General features: G+C 34.8%; 1 protein-coding gene across 1 annotated transcript in view; it reads left to right on the top strand.

Annotated features, from left to right (window-relative positions):
- The window catches only part of LOC145662907 (coiled-coil domain-containing protein 6), a 44,690-nt gene that overhangs the window by 16,291 nt on the left and 10,470 nt on the right, over window positions 1-17,929 (top strand). The window contains exons 5-6 of the mRNA XM_081728907.1: window positions 1,917-2,052; window positions 8,537-8,664. Of these exons, the coding sequence (XP_081585033.1) occupies window positions 1,917-2,052; window positions 8,537-8,664 (264 nt within the window). The remainder of the gene's footprint in view (window positions 1-1,916; window positions 2,053-8,536; window positions 8,665-17,929) is intronic.

Raw genomic sequence — 17,929 nt, 5'->3', positions numbered from 1 at the left:
TCGGTCGCTCAAGCAGAGGGGAGAATTTTCCTTATGTTTTGTGTAATGAGCCTCGCTGGTATACACAGGTATTGTACAAAATAATAATGGAAATCCCTCTGAAAGTCGAAACATTTTGTGTTAATACGGTGTTGGCTCAACTTTAGTATGCAGTACAGCTTGAATTCTTGCGGAATAGACCGATATAAATCCTAAATAGTGGTAAGAGGGATTTGAAGCCATTCTTCTTAGCAAAGCCTCCAGCTCAGATAGAGATGAAGATGTGGAAATCGATGCTGAACCCTGTTTTCCAAAACCAGCCACAGAGGCACGATGATGTCCAGGTCTGAGGACTGAGCGACCAGGGAAAATGTTGAATCTGATCCTCATTCTCTTGAAACCACTTTTGAACGGGAGCAGCGGAGTGAATAGGGGGCATTATCATCCTGGGATATGACATTCCCATCTGGAAATAGTTTGCACCATTGGGTGAGTCTGGTTACCCAAGAATTCTCTATACACTGTTCCTGTGGTGCGACCGTGCAGTGTGACTAAGGACACTGCTGAATACATTGATACAGCACCTCAGACCATAGTAGAGCCCTCACCATGTTTGATCGTCGGACGGAGACAGTTCACGTCGTATGCTTCAGAGGGTGTTCGCCAGACAAATAGGCATGCATTGTTAAGGAAGAGGGTAAAGGGTGACTTGTCCGAAAGAACGACACGTTTCCAGTCCTCCAAATCCAGTTCGTGTAGACATTGCAACATGCCTATGAATGCCCATTTAATGTAGTTCTCGCCTCACTATTGGATGACACTGAAGTGTTTAGGTACTGATTAAATTTTGTAATTACTTTCTCAGTCATTGTTTTCTTCTACCTTGTCACAGTTACGCTTCAAGACCCCGGTCCTTATCCTGTAGCTTCGTTTTTCATACACTATTGAGCTTCGCTGACTGTTTTGTTTAAGTGGTCATGACCTTCGAAACTGCCTTGTGTTACACCTCATAAATAAGAGGTCACCAAACATCGCGGAAGCTTCTGAGCCACTGTACCGTTTTTATATCGTACTGTGAGCGATCAACCAAAATATTTACCAACTTCTTGTCGTGAGCGCCCCCTGTCGTTAGCGTCAGCTCATTGAAGGAATCAGGGTCAGCCAACTGGAGCGTTAACACGATCTACCGAAAATGTAGCTCGCGATCGACGGTTTGGCGATCACTGGCATAAACTGCCAGTTTTGGTAATCTCTAGCTTCATAGGTCCTTAGACTAAGTAGCAGATCGTGATAATGCTAATATTTATGTTCGTAAAACAAATTCAGTTGGATTTCGAATTTAATGAAAATTATTTTGTAGGAAAATGTAAAATCCTAATTTTAAAAGTCAAAAGTCTCAGTCCATTCTATGTGTGTCACTTATTCCTAATGGTAGGTAGTCACGCCAATAGATGTCTCTGGCATGCAAAAATTTTCCGATTTAACACGATAGTGATAATTTAATTTTCAACTTAAAAATTGTGTACTTTCAATTTAATTATTTCAAAATAGGACAAAGTCTGTAATCATATTTAGGTTTGAGCATTTATATTTGTGTATTTCTACAGTAATATGTTGTGACGATTTAATTGCAACTTACTCTATTGTTTCTTTTTAATTCTTTCAAAGTGGACAGTGATGATACTGAACATAAAAATACTTTACTGTTATTATTAGGACAAGACCGTATCCATACTAGATTTGGGCATTAATACTTGTTTAACCGCATGTTAGTTGGTAAGCAAACTTAAGATGATGTATGAGTTAAAAAATGTTAAATGTAAACAATTAGAATTCTGGTTAAACACGATTTTAATCTATAATGTACAGCAGGTCAAAGGCTCGGTCGTAACAACCAGTTATAATTAAACGTAATATTCGAATTTATGTGTTTATAGATACTGAAAAGATGCAACGGTATGTTATGGAAGAGAAGCAAATTCGAGAAGAGAATCTCAGACTTCAAAGGAAGTTGCAGTTAGAAGTTGAAAGGCGAGAAGCCCTCTGCCGGCATTTGTCTGAATCAGAGTCTAGGTTAGTATTTTAATGTATTAACTTCGTACCAGTAACCCTGTCAATCAGTAATTCATTTTATTCGCTTCATAACGTATTCAGATCTTATAAAATCTATTCTAATGTTAGATAATGAAATCAAATCTTTTCGCCACAGGTCTATTGAAAACGATAAGTGCACTAATTTCTTTCCATAAATAGGTCGTAAAGTACCTCACTGTAAGAAATTTTCAAAGTTCGAATAATTGTAAATAAGAGAGAAAATTGATGCAAATTTTGGAGTATATCCTGTGAACCTTTTAAAATAGACATACCATTGTAATGTACAGTATAATCAAAAGTATCAACCGTTGCAGTTAAAAATATCAAGGGAATTTCATTATTTCATTAAATGATTACGGGAATATTTGTGTTCCAAAATGTGATCGTAATTGCATCAAAGAGGTCGAATATATATATATATATATATATATATATATATATATATATATATATATATATATATATATATATATATATATATATATATATTGGTCTAGGAATTAATTCGTGCGGGTGGACAAGAGATGGCGCAACGAACGGAGCGTCCCACAGTTCCGTGTATCCACACATGTGTTGCAAACCCCTGTCATCGCGTATCGTTCGTAGTATAGGGCAGTGGATTAAAGCGTCAACAACACCAGTTTGTAGTTAAGTGAACATGGCGCAATTTGTGCCTGATAAAGTGTTTTTGCGGGGTGTCCTGCTGCATTACTTTAACATGCAGAAAAGTGCGACTGAAAGTCATCGTATTTTGGTGGAAGTGTATGGTGACCATGCTCTAGCTGAGCGAACGTGTCAGAAGTGGTTTGTACGGTTTAGAAGTGGTGATTTCGGCTTGGCAGACCAAGAGCGAGCTGGACAGCCAAAAAAATTTCAAGACGAAGAATTGACAGCATTGCTCGAGCAGGATTCGTGTCAAACGCAGGAACAACTTGCAGCAGCATTAGGCGTTGATCAAACAACAGTCTCCAAACGCTTGAAAGCCATGGGAATGATTCAAAAGATGTCACATTGGGTTCCACATGAATTGAAAGACAGAGACATTGAAAGACGAAAAACCATTTGCGAATTGCTGCTTCAACGACAGAGCAGAAAGGGGTTTCTGCATCGAATTATTACGGGTGATGAGAAGTGGAACCATTACGAGAACCCTAAACGAAAAAAGGCCTGGGTGAAACCAGGTGAACCAGGTCCATCACAACCAAAACGAGATATTCACTGTGCAAAGGTTATGCTGTGCATATGGTAGGATATGAAAGGTGTGGTGTACTATGAGCTGCTGCAACCGGGTGAAACTATGAATGGAGAACGTTATCGACGACAATTAATGCGTTTGAAGCAAGCTCTGGCCAGAACACGACCAGAATGGGAGAACAGACATGATAAACTTATTGTTCAACATGATAACGCTCGCCCACATGTCGCAAAACCGGTCAAAACCTATTTAGAAAATGTCGGATGGGAAGTTTTACCCCACCCGCCGTATTCACCAGACGTTGCTCCTTCGGACTACTACTTGTTCGATTGCATGAACAACGATTTGATTGGACAGCGGTTTACTTCTTCAGAAGATATCGAAACATGGGTCTCTGACTGGATCGCTTCCAAGGATGAGGACTTCTTTCGCCACGGAATCCGTACATTGCCTGACAGATGGGCGAAAGTGGTGGCTAGCGATGGACAATATTTTTCTTAAGGTATTTATGTATTTTGTGTTTGTACTACAGCTTCAATGTGTGCGTACCAACCGCACGAATTAATTCCTAGACCAAATATATATACTATAGTGTAGTATATAATATAGTATACTATACTATACTATAGTATATAATATATGTATATCGTCGGCGGCAATTCAAAACCTGCTATGTGCATTTTGCAGGAGAAGCGAAAAACAGTATCCTGGTTAGCTTTTTGGCTTTATAAAAGTGATGTTATAAGTAATATTTGATGCTGCACGTAACTGGTACCTTCTCAAGTTACTTGAAAAGGTATCAAGTTACGTGCAGCATCAAATATTACTTATAACATCACTTTTATAAAGCCAAAAAGCTAACCAGGATACTGTTTTTCGCTTCTCCTGCAAAATACACATAGCAGGTTTTGAATTGCCGCGGACGATATACTATAATATTTACGCACTGTTTTAACAGATTTGGACGTAAAAAATTTGGGGGCGTAGTAAACATAAGGAATTTACTTCGTACTTCGTCGGTTAATAAGTTGAACTGTTAGGAGTTCTACTTGTAATTTATATTCAGAGCGTAGTATATAGAGATTATTATAACTACGAGAACTTACAGATTCATCCCAATATTGTTGTTTACATGCTTTCAATGATTTCGAGTAATCAGTGAATACCCACTTACAGTGTTATACTTACATTCAGTATTAGTATTGAAAACATAGAGTTGTTTAACATAACATTATACTTTTAACTGTACAATTTAAAACTTGCTACCTGGTTTCTCTTGCACCATATTTCTACTGCTTATTTATTCACTTCGTTTGTACTAATGGCTAAATTTATTTCCGTTAAAATGAAAACACATCTAAATATTGCATTTTCTTGTTTTTGTAGGGATCGAAAATTATATCAAGCCAACATACGATTATCTGAGTCCCTTCCAAAAGTATAATATATATATGTAATAATATTTAAATTTCAGTAATTTATGACAATGAGTGGGCAAAGCAGTTACTTGCAGATTCCAGTGAATCTTGAAATAGAGCTAATGAAACATTATAAGATAAATTTAGTAGTTAACAGAAAGTGCCCCTTTGGAGAAATCGTAAAATGTTGCTAACATTTCGTACAAATTAGTTGTGCTTCTTCCAGCCTTTTCGAGATTACGAAATTTTGTTCGTTTTCTTCTCTCCATCTTGAAAAGTACTTTAAACATCATATTACATAACAGGAGTTTGTAGAATTTGACAAACACTATTTAGTTATCATTCCATATGAAAATTCAAGTGTATTGGTAATTAACATAATTATATCACGAACGCTAGTAAAATACAGCAGATACTCAATTAACAAAAATAAGTTATCTAATCTTAATCACATAATAATTCTTTGTAAAAAGCACTGATCCCTCATGACACATAGATATTTCCTTGGACAACTGCCTATGAGGAAATTATACATACTGAAAGTGTTTATTTATTTATTATTATTATCGTGAACGTTCTGTAGTAAGTTCTGAAAAATTGTACCTGTAAGAATACTTTTACACTTATATGTATAATTATTGTTCATGAGTTTTATCATAATATCCTAATCCTTATCCCAATTTTCTTTTTCTAGTTTCTGTTTTGAGGAGTGTAAGTACCTCAATAATTATGTAAGTGCCGTGCTAATATGCCAGGATTAACTACTTGAAACTCTTCGAAACACAAAAATAAGGGTGTGCAATTAACATAGATCTTGATCGTTGATTGATCATTTGAAGTTATATATATCGTATGGAGTTTGAAGTGACGTGTGTTATAAGTTTTCTGTATAAAATAAAAAGTTTAAGGAGAGGAGACGTACACGGTAACTGCTTATGCATTCCAGAACCAATAAGTATTAGTGACGTCACTGTGAGTAACTTAGTAAGCGATGACAGGAAAAAGGAAGGAGATACTCTTCTGATTTTGATGTGAGAATAAAAATAGAGAAGCCGCATAAAGTTAAATTTATATATGTCTACTTTTTTTTTTCTTTCCTTGAGTTTATCGAGAGTAGTCGCGGAAGGTGTTCCGTTCGATTTTTTGCTTTCTGTTGTTTTCGATAAGCAGTAGAACGCAAGGATTCGCACGGAAAGCCTTTAGCGTCTACTCTGGACGAGCCCAAGATATGGACAAAAAATTAAAACGCCGACTGTAGTCGACGTTCGCAGATTAGGAAAATTTTCTTTCTGTCAACTTAACGCAGCTGGTGGGTAGGCGCCATGAAAATAGTGAGTGAAATGCATTAATATACTATTTTAATCAAGAAACTTGATACGAAACCGTATTATCTAATGGCCCCGGATTCTTAATCCATACGTAAATTTCTATGTTATTTACATAAAAGCCTACTTAGAGTAAATGTACTAACTCCTTGAGTCTAGTACCGCAACAGAAAAAGTGCTAGAAATTTTCTCTTCGCTGTGCTGTGCTAAATAAGTCTTAGACATAGTGACCTTCTAGAATAGGTTGGTGCTTGTTTTTCGTACTTGTCATTCTTACGGCAAATGAATGCACACGCAATCAGTCCGTTGCGCCTTTGTGAAGGTCCATTGGAGTTTTTAGAGTATTGAGTTGAATTTTACCGGAAAACACTGTGTTACAGCCACCATTAAGCTCTCCTACAACGAACCTGGACCGAAAAATGAAACGCCACCCACAAAAAACTATGATTGAAGGAGGTAAAGGCAGTATATATGTAATTAATTTCTTATTTATACCATTATTTTTCCGTAATTAATTCGCTTTCATTAAATCATCTGTCCCTTTTGCGAGTATAGCACACTCGCAACCTTGTAAAAGAACATATTTCGTTTCATTTTTGACGAGTAGAAGCACAATCATTTAAACTACCTCAGCAGTGTACAATAAAGGAGAAATTCCAACAATATTATCTCAGGTTCCATACGTAAATTAAATAATAATGCAAGTAGTTTAGTTGGCGAAAGTCTGTTTTTTCCTGTGGCTTCTCCGTTTTTATTCTCGCATCAAAATAAGAAAAGCACCTTTTTGCCGTAACTTTAGTGACCTGTTACCGCCTACTATGTCATTCACAGTGTCATCATTAATACATACCGGCTACGGAATGCATAAACTGTTACCATGTACATGGAACTACTTGGCCATATGTTAAGCATACACATCTTTGGCGCGGGAGTCCTGGGTTCGATTTACGGTGGGAATTCATGTGGTTCGGATTCTACGTTAAGCTGTAAGTCTGGGTGTAGTATAGCCTCGGTACTGTACAGGACACTAAACTGCAGTTCAACCAACCAATTTTAAACACGAAAAAAGGAAATTTAGATAAGGATTGGACCATTATGATGATAACTCTCAAACACTAATTATATACGTACAGAAGAAATAATGTTCTTAGGGTTTTTTTTTTTTTTTTTTTTTTATTTTATTACAAATTACTACAAGAAATTCGCGTTAGTTAAAAATTTTCAGTATGTATAATTTCCTTATTGGTCGAGGAAATAACTAATTTCATAATGGTTAAGTGACATTTTGCAAAAGGGAATTCTCGTATGTTGACTCGTGAGTTTAGAGTTGTGTTAACTACTACTATATCTCCGCGTTAGATATCACACATTATTTAATGTTATGATTAAGTACGTCTCTTCAAAGAAAATAGGCAGTAGGCAGTAATTTCGTTACTTTTAAGAAGCCCGGAAGAAGTATGAATTTGTATGAAATATTTGCAAGGTATTAATTACCTCAAAGAATTCTTGATAAGTATAAAGTTTATATTTTGAACACTCACCTCCATAGTCTTTGAACAAAGATATTTGCAAATAATCGTTTGAAATATTTCAAAGGCTAATGGAAGCGAGTGCTAGAAATATTAAGTGAGTGTTCCGTACTTTATACTAAATAGGTTTTAGAAATATTTTTACAAAAAATACTTTAAATGCTCCCGATATAGATTAGTAATACTTCACCTGTGATGTCAAACATGATTCGGTGTACATGAAACTGCAAAAATTATACCTCGGCACTATGGAGGTATACCTTAAAGCCAGCTACACGTTTTATAACTTTTTTTTTTTTCTTTTTTCTTTTAATCTACTAGGGACTTGTGTCACCAGACGAAACATCACGGTGTTATTAGTGGTCTTTTTTGTATAAAATTGCGAGAGTTTAAAGGTAACGGTTTTACTGTCATTGTATTTCGGATAATTGAGGTTAAATGTAGGGAGAATGTAATATATGCGAGAGGTAATATGTTCGAGAAAATACGGCACTCCTTTGTAATTTAAAGGAAAAAAAGTTGGTACTTACATGATGGTCATTGAATCGTTTTCATTACGCATATTTATAATGGATTTATATACAAATAGATATGGTTTGAGCAATAGGAATTCTAACACGAATATGAAAAGCAAGTGAATACGTACTTGATGTGATTGTTTAGTATTCACACTCATGCTGAAAGCACTAAATAATAGTATTGAATTTAGCGCAAAAAATCTTGAGTGTAGACAAAAGAAGAAAACATGATGATATAAAGCACAAAACATCCGATCAAATGTCACTTGTTTCTCATGTGTGTTCTCATACCCACATTCTCAGTTGTTCTTAATACAGAATTTTCAGACGCAAATATAATTCTACTTAGCAACTCAAGATGTATTCTAAAAATAACAGAGAAGCGTTATATGTTATCAGATAGTTTGATGTGTCTTCTTCATGTTTTTTTCAGCTCTTTTCTTAATAAAGAAATAAAATAAGTTTTGTTTCTTGATAGCTTGGAAATGGAAGAAGAACGTCATTATAATGAGATAGCTATGTCTGGTGGAAATGTTCGACCCAGGACTGTGTCGAGTCCCATTCCATATAATCCATCTCCGAGCTCATCTAGACCTTTAAGTCCAGGTAAGTGTTTGTTATCAATACAAGTCTCATGGAGATAGGAATCTCACATGAGGCTTTCATCGTCAACCTTATCAGTTGATTCCCTACGGTTATCCACATAGATTCAGTCAGATTGAAAGTAATATTTCCGATTAGCTTTTTCTCCAGAACTGAGTCTCTCGTGATCCTTGCTTTGTACTTTTATGAGTACAGACCCATTATAAATATGTGACTTAAATCTATGATGGTTATCTGTGGGTTATGCGTAGGTATTTAGCCTCATGGAATCGAGAGCTAACATTATTACCAATTAAATATCCCACGTCTAATTCCTCGTCATCAAATCCACCACTTTGCATTAGAAAGATGATGGGCTATAGCAACAATTAAGAGCTCCATCGTGGCTAAGCAGTTAACATACGCGCCTTTGGCATGGGAGATCTGGTTTGATTCCTGGTGGGAGCTTACGTGATTCGGATTCCACGTTAAGCTATAGCTCCAAATCTCATATAGCTTCGCTGCTGATAGGGACCTAAACTAAAATTCCAAGCAACAATTAGAATGAAAACTTTCAGATTGAATAATAATTTCTTTTGATTGCATTCAGCATGTCAAAGTTTTGACAACTCGACCATAATTGGTTTGAAAGGAAAACGCATTTAACTCTTCAACGTTTTGATTGGAGTTCTTTGAATTGCAGTATAGTATGTAGAAAACAATCAAGAGATTTTAAAAAATCACTATTAAAGAAAAACCTTTTCTTTATTTATTTAAATCGTTTGTACTTGATTTTTTAAAATTTTTTTTATTTTATTTTATTATTTTTTTTTAAGAAAAGAATCCAATTTAAATAATATTTCTTCTTTAAATAGTAAACTGCAGGAGTTTCAGATTTCTTTTATCATAATAAAAGATAGGGGATGATGTTAGAAAAAATGAAATAGGGGGTTTCTGGTACTTTTTTGTGTTAGTTTTTTCCAAGGCGATTCCTGGCGATTCCTATACGTGACAGTTACCTAGTAACAGTATATTGTTGTTCTCCTAACATATAAGAATGCGAAAATTCACTTCACAATAACTAAAGAAAGATAATTAAGATAAACCTAGTACGTATTTCTTTTTAAACTTCTTAATCAATAAAAAACCAAAGTAAAATATCCACGTGTAGGATGTGCTATCATTTTGCATACTGTAAAACTTCTTCATTGCGTTGCACACTAAGTATGTATCCGTTTATATATATATATATTAAATACAATTTTTTTAACACTCAGTTCATCATAACTTTCTCATAATGAATATCAGTATTTTGCATTAAAATATAAAAATATTCAAGGTAAACTTGTATATCAGCATGAAGGTGTTTGAATATAATTATTTGATTTCAGGCTATTTGCACTGCAGTGTAATAAAAATAATACTATGATGTGTAAGAACTTTAGTAGTAAAGTGTTTCTAATCAAGGATACTTTTTATTGTCAAGTATATTAAGTTTCGTTCATATTTACGGTGAAATGCTCGGTCTTAGCACGAAAAAAAAAGATTTATGTCAAACATATGAAAGGTATATTTCAGCCCTCTTTTCTAGTCCTTTAGGATGCGTATTTGAATCAAAATGAAAAAGCAGAAACTCAACTCGACCCAAGTACTATCTTAGAAAATCTTTTCAAACGGTCGGCCGTTAGTATTTGTGAAAAATGTATCCCTTCCTCCTTTAGAATACGTATTTCAATCCGAATATAGACCTAATGATAAAAACCCAAGGTCAACCCAATTTACGTTTAAAAATTTAATTTCAAACGTGACACGCCTGCTCGACTCCTATGTATTTGTGACTAACACTACAATTAAGATTTCATATCAAGATTGGGATGTTCGAGAACGACAGATTCATAACCCAATGTAGTGCCTCCTTCGATCATCGTGGTTTTCAACATTCTACTGCTTATTCTAGAAATGATTTCACCACAATTAATCAGCCTCTTGTTACAGTTTATTCCTTCCACTGATTACTAATAGGTACAAAATAATCATTATACAGTTCAGAATAGTAAGCATACGGTTATACGAAAGTATGCGTAAGAGGCTTCTCGACTAAAATATAGCTCTGCGATTTGGTTCAGTCCTCCACAAAATATTTTACTCATCAACCATCAGCACAAACTAATTAGTCGACGTATTTATTACCTTGGAATACCGAGAAAGCTAATTAGATTAATTAAGATATGTTTAAGTGAATCCCAAAGTAAAGTCCGGGTAGGAAAATTTTTGTCCACGAGCTTCCACGTCGAAAATGGCCTGAAACAAGGAGATGCGTTGTCGCCATTATTATTTAACTTTGTGCTGGAATACGCCATAAGGAAAATCAAAGATAGCAACCAGGGCCTAGAGTTGAATGGCATTCACCAGGTTATGGCATATGCTGATGATGTAAATTTAATAGGGGATGATAGGAGAACAGTAGAAATAAATGCAGAGATATTATTAAACGCTTGCAGGGACATGGGTTTAGAAGTAAATGCAGAGAAAACTAAATACATGGAAGTGCGTCGGGACCGTAATACGGCAAATTATGGAGGCGTTAAAATATTAAATAATACTTTTGATAAAGTGGATACTTTCAAATATTTAGGATCAATATTAACAGACGAAAATCATATTCACGAAGAAATTAAATGTCGACTAAAAGCAGGGAATTCGTGTTACTATTCGGTTCAAAATCTCTTGTCGTCGCGAATTCTGTCGAGGAATTTGAAGCTTAAAATATATAAAACGATAATCATGCCTGTTGTTCTGTATGGTTGCGAAACATGGTCGCTTACTCTGAGGGAAGAACATAGACTGAAAGTATTTGAGAACAGGATCCTGAGAAGAATATTCGGACCCAAGAGGAACGAGAATGGGGAATGGCGGAAGCTTCATAACGAGGAACTACATAGTTTATACGGTTTACCCAACATTGTTAGGATCGTCAAGTCTAGGAGGCTTAGGTGGGCAGGTCATGTAGCTAGAATGGAAGAAAGTAGAAACGCTTTCAAAGTCTTGACTGGTAGACCCATAGGAAAACGACCATTAGGAAGACCTAGGCGCAGATGGGAGGATAATATTAAGATGGATCTCGCAGAGATAGGAATACAAAGTAGAAACTGGATCCAATTAGCTAAGGATAGAAGTCAGTGGAGAGCTTTTGTGAACGCGGCACTGAACCTCCGGGTTCCATAGGCCATAGAGTGAGTGAGTGAGTTAGTTAGTTAGTTATTTATTACCTTGATTTATAAGTACTCGATTCATTCAATTAATAAATATTCGTCAGCAATATTTATCATCCTAGTTTCGTAGCAAGGAAAGATATCCATTTTACGCAATATAGATCACTACTAAAACTATAGCTTTATATAGCTTAATCATTTGCATAATAGACTTCAATAATAATTGTAGCTGTTCACATCATTACTGTTACCTACAGGTTTACCACAGTTTCATAATACAAATTGATGTTAATACATACGTTAAAATTTTTAGACAGCTTGCCTTTGAGTTATGGATGGAGAGTAAAAGATATAGCTGCTACAAATTACTGTCACAAGCTTCAAAAATAGTTAACGCAGGAATAGACGATAAATATTCGAAACCAATCGACCAATTCGAAAACTAATTAATTCTCGAAACAATCCTAAAACATATTGATGTTCTAAACGAAGCAACTTCTGTTTACAAATTCTGATTCCTAACAACTTTTATATATTAAAGAATTTAAAAAAAGGAAAAACGTTAACAGTATTGATATTCTTAACAAATATAGACACCACCAAAATAAAGAACAAATTATAATTATATACGAAGCTAATCACGCTAATTCAAATGAGGCTTATGCTACTCTAAAATTACAATTATTCATAACAAACTAGCTGAACCTGCGCTCTCTACACAGCGCATCATTCACATATGAGCATGAATATTCTTGTTATTCCTCACATCTGTACATGTCCCTTTAAGACACAAATGAAAGACATCTTGATATATATATATATATATATTAATGGCAAGAGATACCATAAAGGGGAGATTTTTTGATTATTTTTTTCAATATCTCGCACCGTTTGCAAGATTTGAGCCTACTTCCGGTTGGAGTTTTTAATTCATGTATGTTTAGTGTTTTCTTTCTTCTTGCATGCCGTATGTAATAAGTAAATACATTACACACACAATTAATAATAATGTCAGTGATATATGGAGTTCATTGGGCAAAACACTCCAAACAATAAAAATTCAACTTAGAGTGGATAAATAGTTATCCTTGGTTTTTCATTATCATTTGGCCATGAAACAAACGTCTGAGAGGTGTGCAACCCCTATATACAATTATGTTGTATATAGGATAAATATGCGTAGGGTATGATGCTTTATTTATTTATTTATTTATTTTTCTAATTTCAGCACTTCCAGTGTACCCATAAAAATGTAATAAAGAAATAATGACCATGTTTTTTTAAATATTCAATTAGAACTGGACAATGTGCATAAAATTTGCAATCGATCAGTGAAAACGTCATCTTTCTAGAACCTGAGTTTCCGAGATCTCATTGTCAAAAGGATTGGCCACAAACATATAAACGTCCACAAACGTATAGTTTAAAAAATCTCCAAAGATGGCAGCACAATTCATTTGCGTTGATTTTGGAAAAGGCTTATTAAAATACAAGGGCTTTGAACAATAATTAAAAAAAAAAAAACTTTATATAAAAAAGGTCTATTTAAATAATTTATTTAAGGTACACATATTTTAAAATATTTGCCTCTGTTAAGCGTGAAATCACAAATAACCGTAAATCAAATGTTTGAAATCCTAAGTTATAGCTTGGAGCCCAGGCGCTTTTGTTGCTATCGTAGCATTTTAATAGATAGATACTTTCGACCCAGTTAACAATATTGTAACAGCTCGAAAATTCGAGTAATTACAAAAGGTTTAACCATGTCTTCACTTTTGTCTTTTTATGAATACAAAATTGAGAATATTACAAAAATGTTCCTCCTTTAGAAACAGAATTTGATATATCCATAACGTGGACTCATGAGATACATATTTTTGTCATAACTTTCGAAGCCCTAACCACTTTAGGGTAGGCATTTTAATGAAAGCAACATGATTAAAATATGGCTTGATCCAAGTGATAATAATGTTCAGATATTCTTTCAAACGGTCTAGCCGTCTTTCGTGATGATGAAACAGACTTTGGAGGGTGTCAATATGGAGGAAAAATTACCAAAATTTCCCCCTTCCCTTTAGAAGCAGAAAATTTGAAAATGCTGGGTCGTTTTCAGTTAATTTTAATAATGAGTTTATACAGCTTTTTTGATAGAGATTCCTGAGACACTATTTTTGGCATAAATTTCGATTCACCTCCCCGTTTAGGATAATGAAACTAACATGATATAAACCGAGTTTGAAATAGGTACTATTATGTTCAAGAACTCATTTCAAATGTTCAGCCCCGTTTTATATACACACACACACACACATATATATACCAGTTCCAGTTACGGTAAGAAGTCTATGATATGTATTACCACGATATGTACAATTCTGAGCTAAAAATTATTAGTATTGAATGGTATCAAGCTATCTTCTGTACAGTATGAAATGATAAAATAAGTACATTGTCAAAATTCTTGGTCCATTAACTGTAATCTACAAAAGTAATATACAATACTTTGTTTAAACTTGGATTACTAAGATCCTACTATCACACGTATTAAGATGCGAGTTTGAGACTTGCATTCGATTAGTGTTCCAGAATCGTCAAAAATATCGCATTTTATTTCTATTTTAAATAAAATAAATTTGATATAAATCATAGATTTTCTTTTTTTTTTTTTTTTTTAAAAAAAATCATTCGATTTAAATCAATCAATCCTGGACACAACATACGGAAGGGAAGTAATAGGTGGATAATACCAACAAATTCTAGTAAGCGTCTATATTTTATCAATAACCGTACGGTTTTGACGGATAACCTGCGTCATTATCAACAATGTTCAAGGTACTTACACTGCAGTCACACCATTCTTGTAATATAAACTTGAACATTCCAGAGATAACGTTCGGTGCGTAAGACCGAAGACTTCCAAATTGTATGTATGAAGACTTTTTAAAAAATTGTCTATAAGAAAAAGAATTGGGGGAAAATGTGTTTTTGAAGTAAAAACTGACAGTAAGTAAACTAACTGTAATATCCATCCGAGGAAGACTAATGTAATATACTCTTGTAAGTTTCTTTGTGGTAGTTTGAATGAATAATAATCTGAAAATACTAATACATGGTGTCCACATTCTGGAAAGTCAGGGAAAATCAGGGATAGTCAGGGAAATGGATTTTAGTCAGGGAAAGTCAGGGAAATCACAAGAAAAGCTTGCCAAGTCAGGGAAAGTCAGGGAAAATGCACAAGAAATTGTACGATCAATTACAAACATTACAATTAGAAAGATTTCTTGTATGTTTTGCAGTTGATTCCTGGAGGGACAAACACCATATGTTGATGGAAATGTACAAGTATTTTTGTATTCACCTTCTGATGCTTATCAGAAGGTACTTTCCCGCCTTCCTAGCGGCTCATTTTTTTCTTCCTTTTTTTTTTGTTTGTTTTGTTTTGTTTGTTTGCTTTTTACTTGACAGTAGAGTATTTTGAATCTCTTCTTGGTTTCATACATACTTTATTTTCATCTTTTTCTAACACCTGTACTATAGGAATACCAAGTCAATATTTCAGGCTCTTTGGTAGGCTAAGCGAAAAAAATTCAGTTGTTAATATCAGTTGAAATGTTTCGCACGACCTGAGCCCAATAATGAAACATACCAAAACTGAGGGCTTGTCTAGATACTTAATAGATTGTTTCGCATGGCCTGTACCCAATGATGAAAAGCAACAGGATGATTCAAAAGACTTGCACCATAAACTACATCCGTGAACATGTGATTGTGAGTCAATGATGCAGGCATAATGGGCTTGCTTATTTCGTGAGCGCTTGCTTCCCGTAAACAAACTTGGCCTAGCTGTCAGTCCAAAGTCCTTATCAGTTAACTATTCCTTTGAACACAGTGTTTTTTATATAAACAGGGCTCCCACTTGTCCTGTTTTCCTATATTTTGGAAATTTGTGACAATTATTATAGGACAAATATATATGTCCTTTATTTTTCAAGTGCAGTCCCAATGATGATTTAAATTGCTACATATTAGCAATATACTAATTGTGTCTTAGGATTTTTTCTGAGGGACTAGAATATGCATATGCCTTTATGAGCTATACATATTTGCTAATTTAATTGTATTTAAATTTTTCTTGTATAGATCATTAGTTTACAATGCCAAGAAAAACTCGATTTTGCGATCAGTGGCTAAGTGATCAGTCCATATTTATTTTATTATTATTTTTTTAAGGATACAGCAGGTCTACTAAGTTTAAAAAGTAAAAAGATACTCTTATTTTGTATTAATCTAAATCTTGTTTCCGGTTGCCCTTGGAGGTGAAGGGTGACCTTTTCTTACAATACATTTATATTTTTTTCTGTGCTTCAGAGCATAATATTCTATTGTATCTACCTATCTACATAATTTCTAAACCGCAAAAGTTGGACCGCTTTGTAGTTACTAACATTGATATACTTACGAGATAACAGGTGCTGATAGTAAACTGTTACCCCAATTTGATTACCATCACTAATATATGTACGAGCTTTCGAGAACTAACTCACTGTTCTCATCATCAGGCTTAGATGGGAGAATAGGATGGGTGAGGGCAGCACGGACGATGATGTGAACAGTGAGTTAGTTCTTGAAAGCTCGTACATATATTAGTGATGGTAATCAAATTGTGGTAACAGTTTACTATCAGTACCTTTTGTCTGGTAAGTATATCATTGTACGTAATTTCTAATTTCACTTCCAAAAATATTTTAGATGCCTTTCTTTGCATTGCTTCAGAAATTAATATCACTTTCTCTTTTTGCAGGTTTAAGTGGGATGTCAACTCAATAATCTGACCTTATGAGTCATCATAATGGCTAATAAGTCAACTTCTTTTAATGATCAATGGCTTGATGAAAAGTTGTACCCGGAATTTTCATGTTGGATTGGACGTGTACATGGAAATAGTGGATGTGCGTTTTGCAAAGTATGTTCAAAATCATTCAAGCTTAGTAACATGGGACGAAGAGCAGTGTCCTCTCATGCTAAAGGACCTCAACATCTTAAGAACTTGAAAGCTAAACTCATGCAACCTGCTGTCAGTGTGTTTGTGCCTTCCAGTTCAACAGGTCAGTCATCAGGTACAAGTGACTGTAGCCAGGAATCTGATCAAACTGTGTGTAAGCATAAAGATGATCAGCTAGAATCAAGTGAAGGAAGTGGTGAAATCAATAGCAAAAATAAAGAGCGTGGTTTACATTCATACATACAGACCGAAGAAGTTATGAAGGCAGAAATAATATGGACTTTGGAGTTGGTTGCAAAGAAAATATCCTTGAATGCTTGCCAGAACATTAGCCAAACTTTCCAGTTGATGTTTCCTGACAGCTCTATTGCTTCCAAATTTACCCTTGGGAAGACAAAAGCCTCTTATCTAGTAAATCATGGCTTGGCTCCATATTTTAAAGATTGTGTTATGGATAGAGTTAAACAGGCTTCAGATTATGTCATATATTTCGACGAATCTCTGAATAAAGTAGTTCAGAGAGGCCAGATGGACCTAGTCGTAAGATTCTGGGATGTAAATCAACAAAAAGTTTCTACATCATATCTAAATAGTGTATTTTTGGGACGGGCAAGAGCCGATGATCTTTTGGAGAGATTCAGAGAGGGAATAGGTCTTTCATTAGACAATTTACTGCAGGTTTCCATGGATGGACCAAACGTAAATCTCCTCTTCAGGGAAAAACTAAAGAGTGAAATGTGCCAACGAAATCCCGATGGAAAAAGTTTGATAGACACTGGTGTTTGTGGACTACATGTTTTGCATGGTAGCATGAAAAATGGGCTAAAGGCATCACAGTGGCATTTAGACGAGACTCTTAGGGATATGTATTACCTTTTTAATAACAGCCCAGCTCGCCGGGCGGAATATACTACCATTACAGGATCCACCGATTTCCCAAAAAAGTTCTGTTCTATCAGATGGCTTGAGAATGTGGATTGCTTGGAAAGGGCTGTGAAAATTTATCACAATGTGAAGAAATTCATACAAGATTCTACACTACCTAGTTGTCGGCAACAATCTTCTTTAAAGGAAC

Source organism: Thermobia domestica, chromosome 10 (assembly GCF_964235325.1).
Source record: "Thermobia domestica chromosome 10, izTheDome1.hap1.1, whole genome shotgun sequence".
NCBI lineage: Eukaryota > Metazoa > Arthropoda > Insecta > Zygentoma > Lepismatidae > Thermobia > Thermobia domestica.
This window is presented reverse-complemented; position numbering and strand designations above follow the sequence as displayed.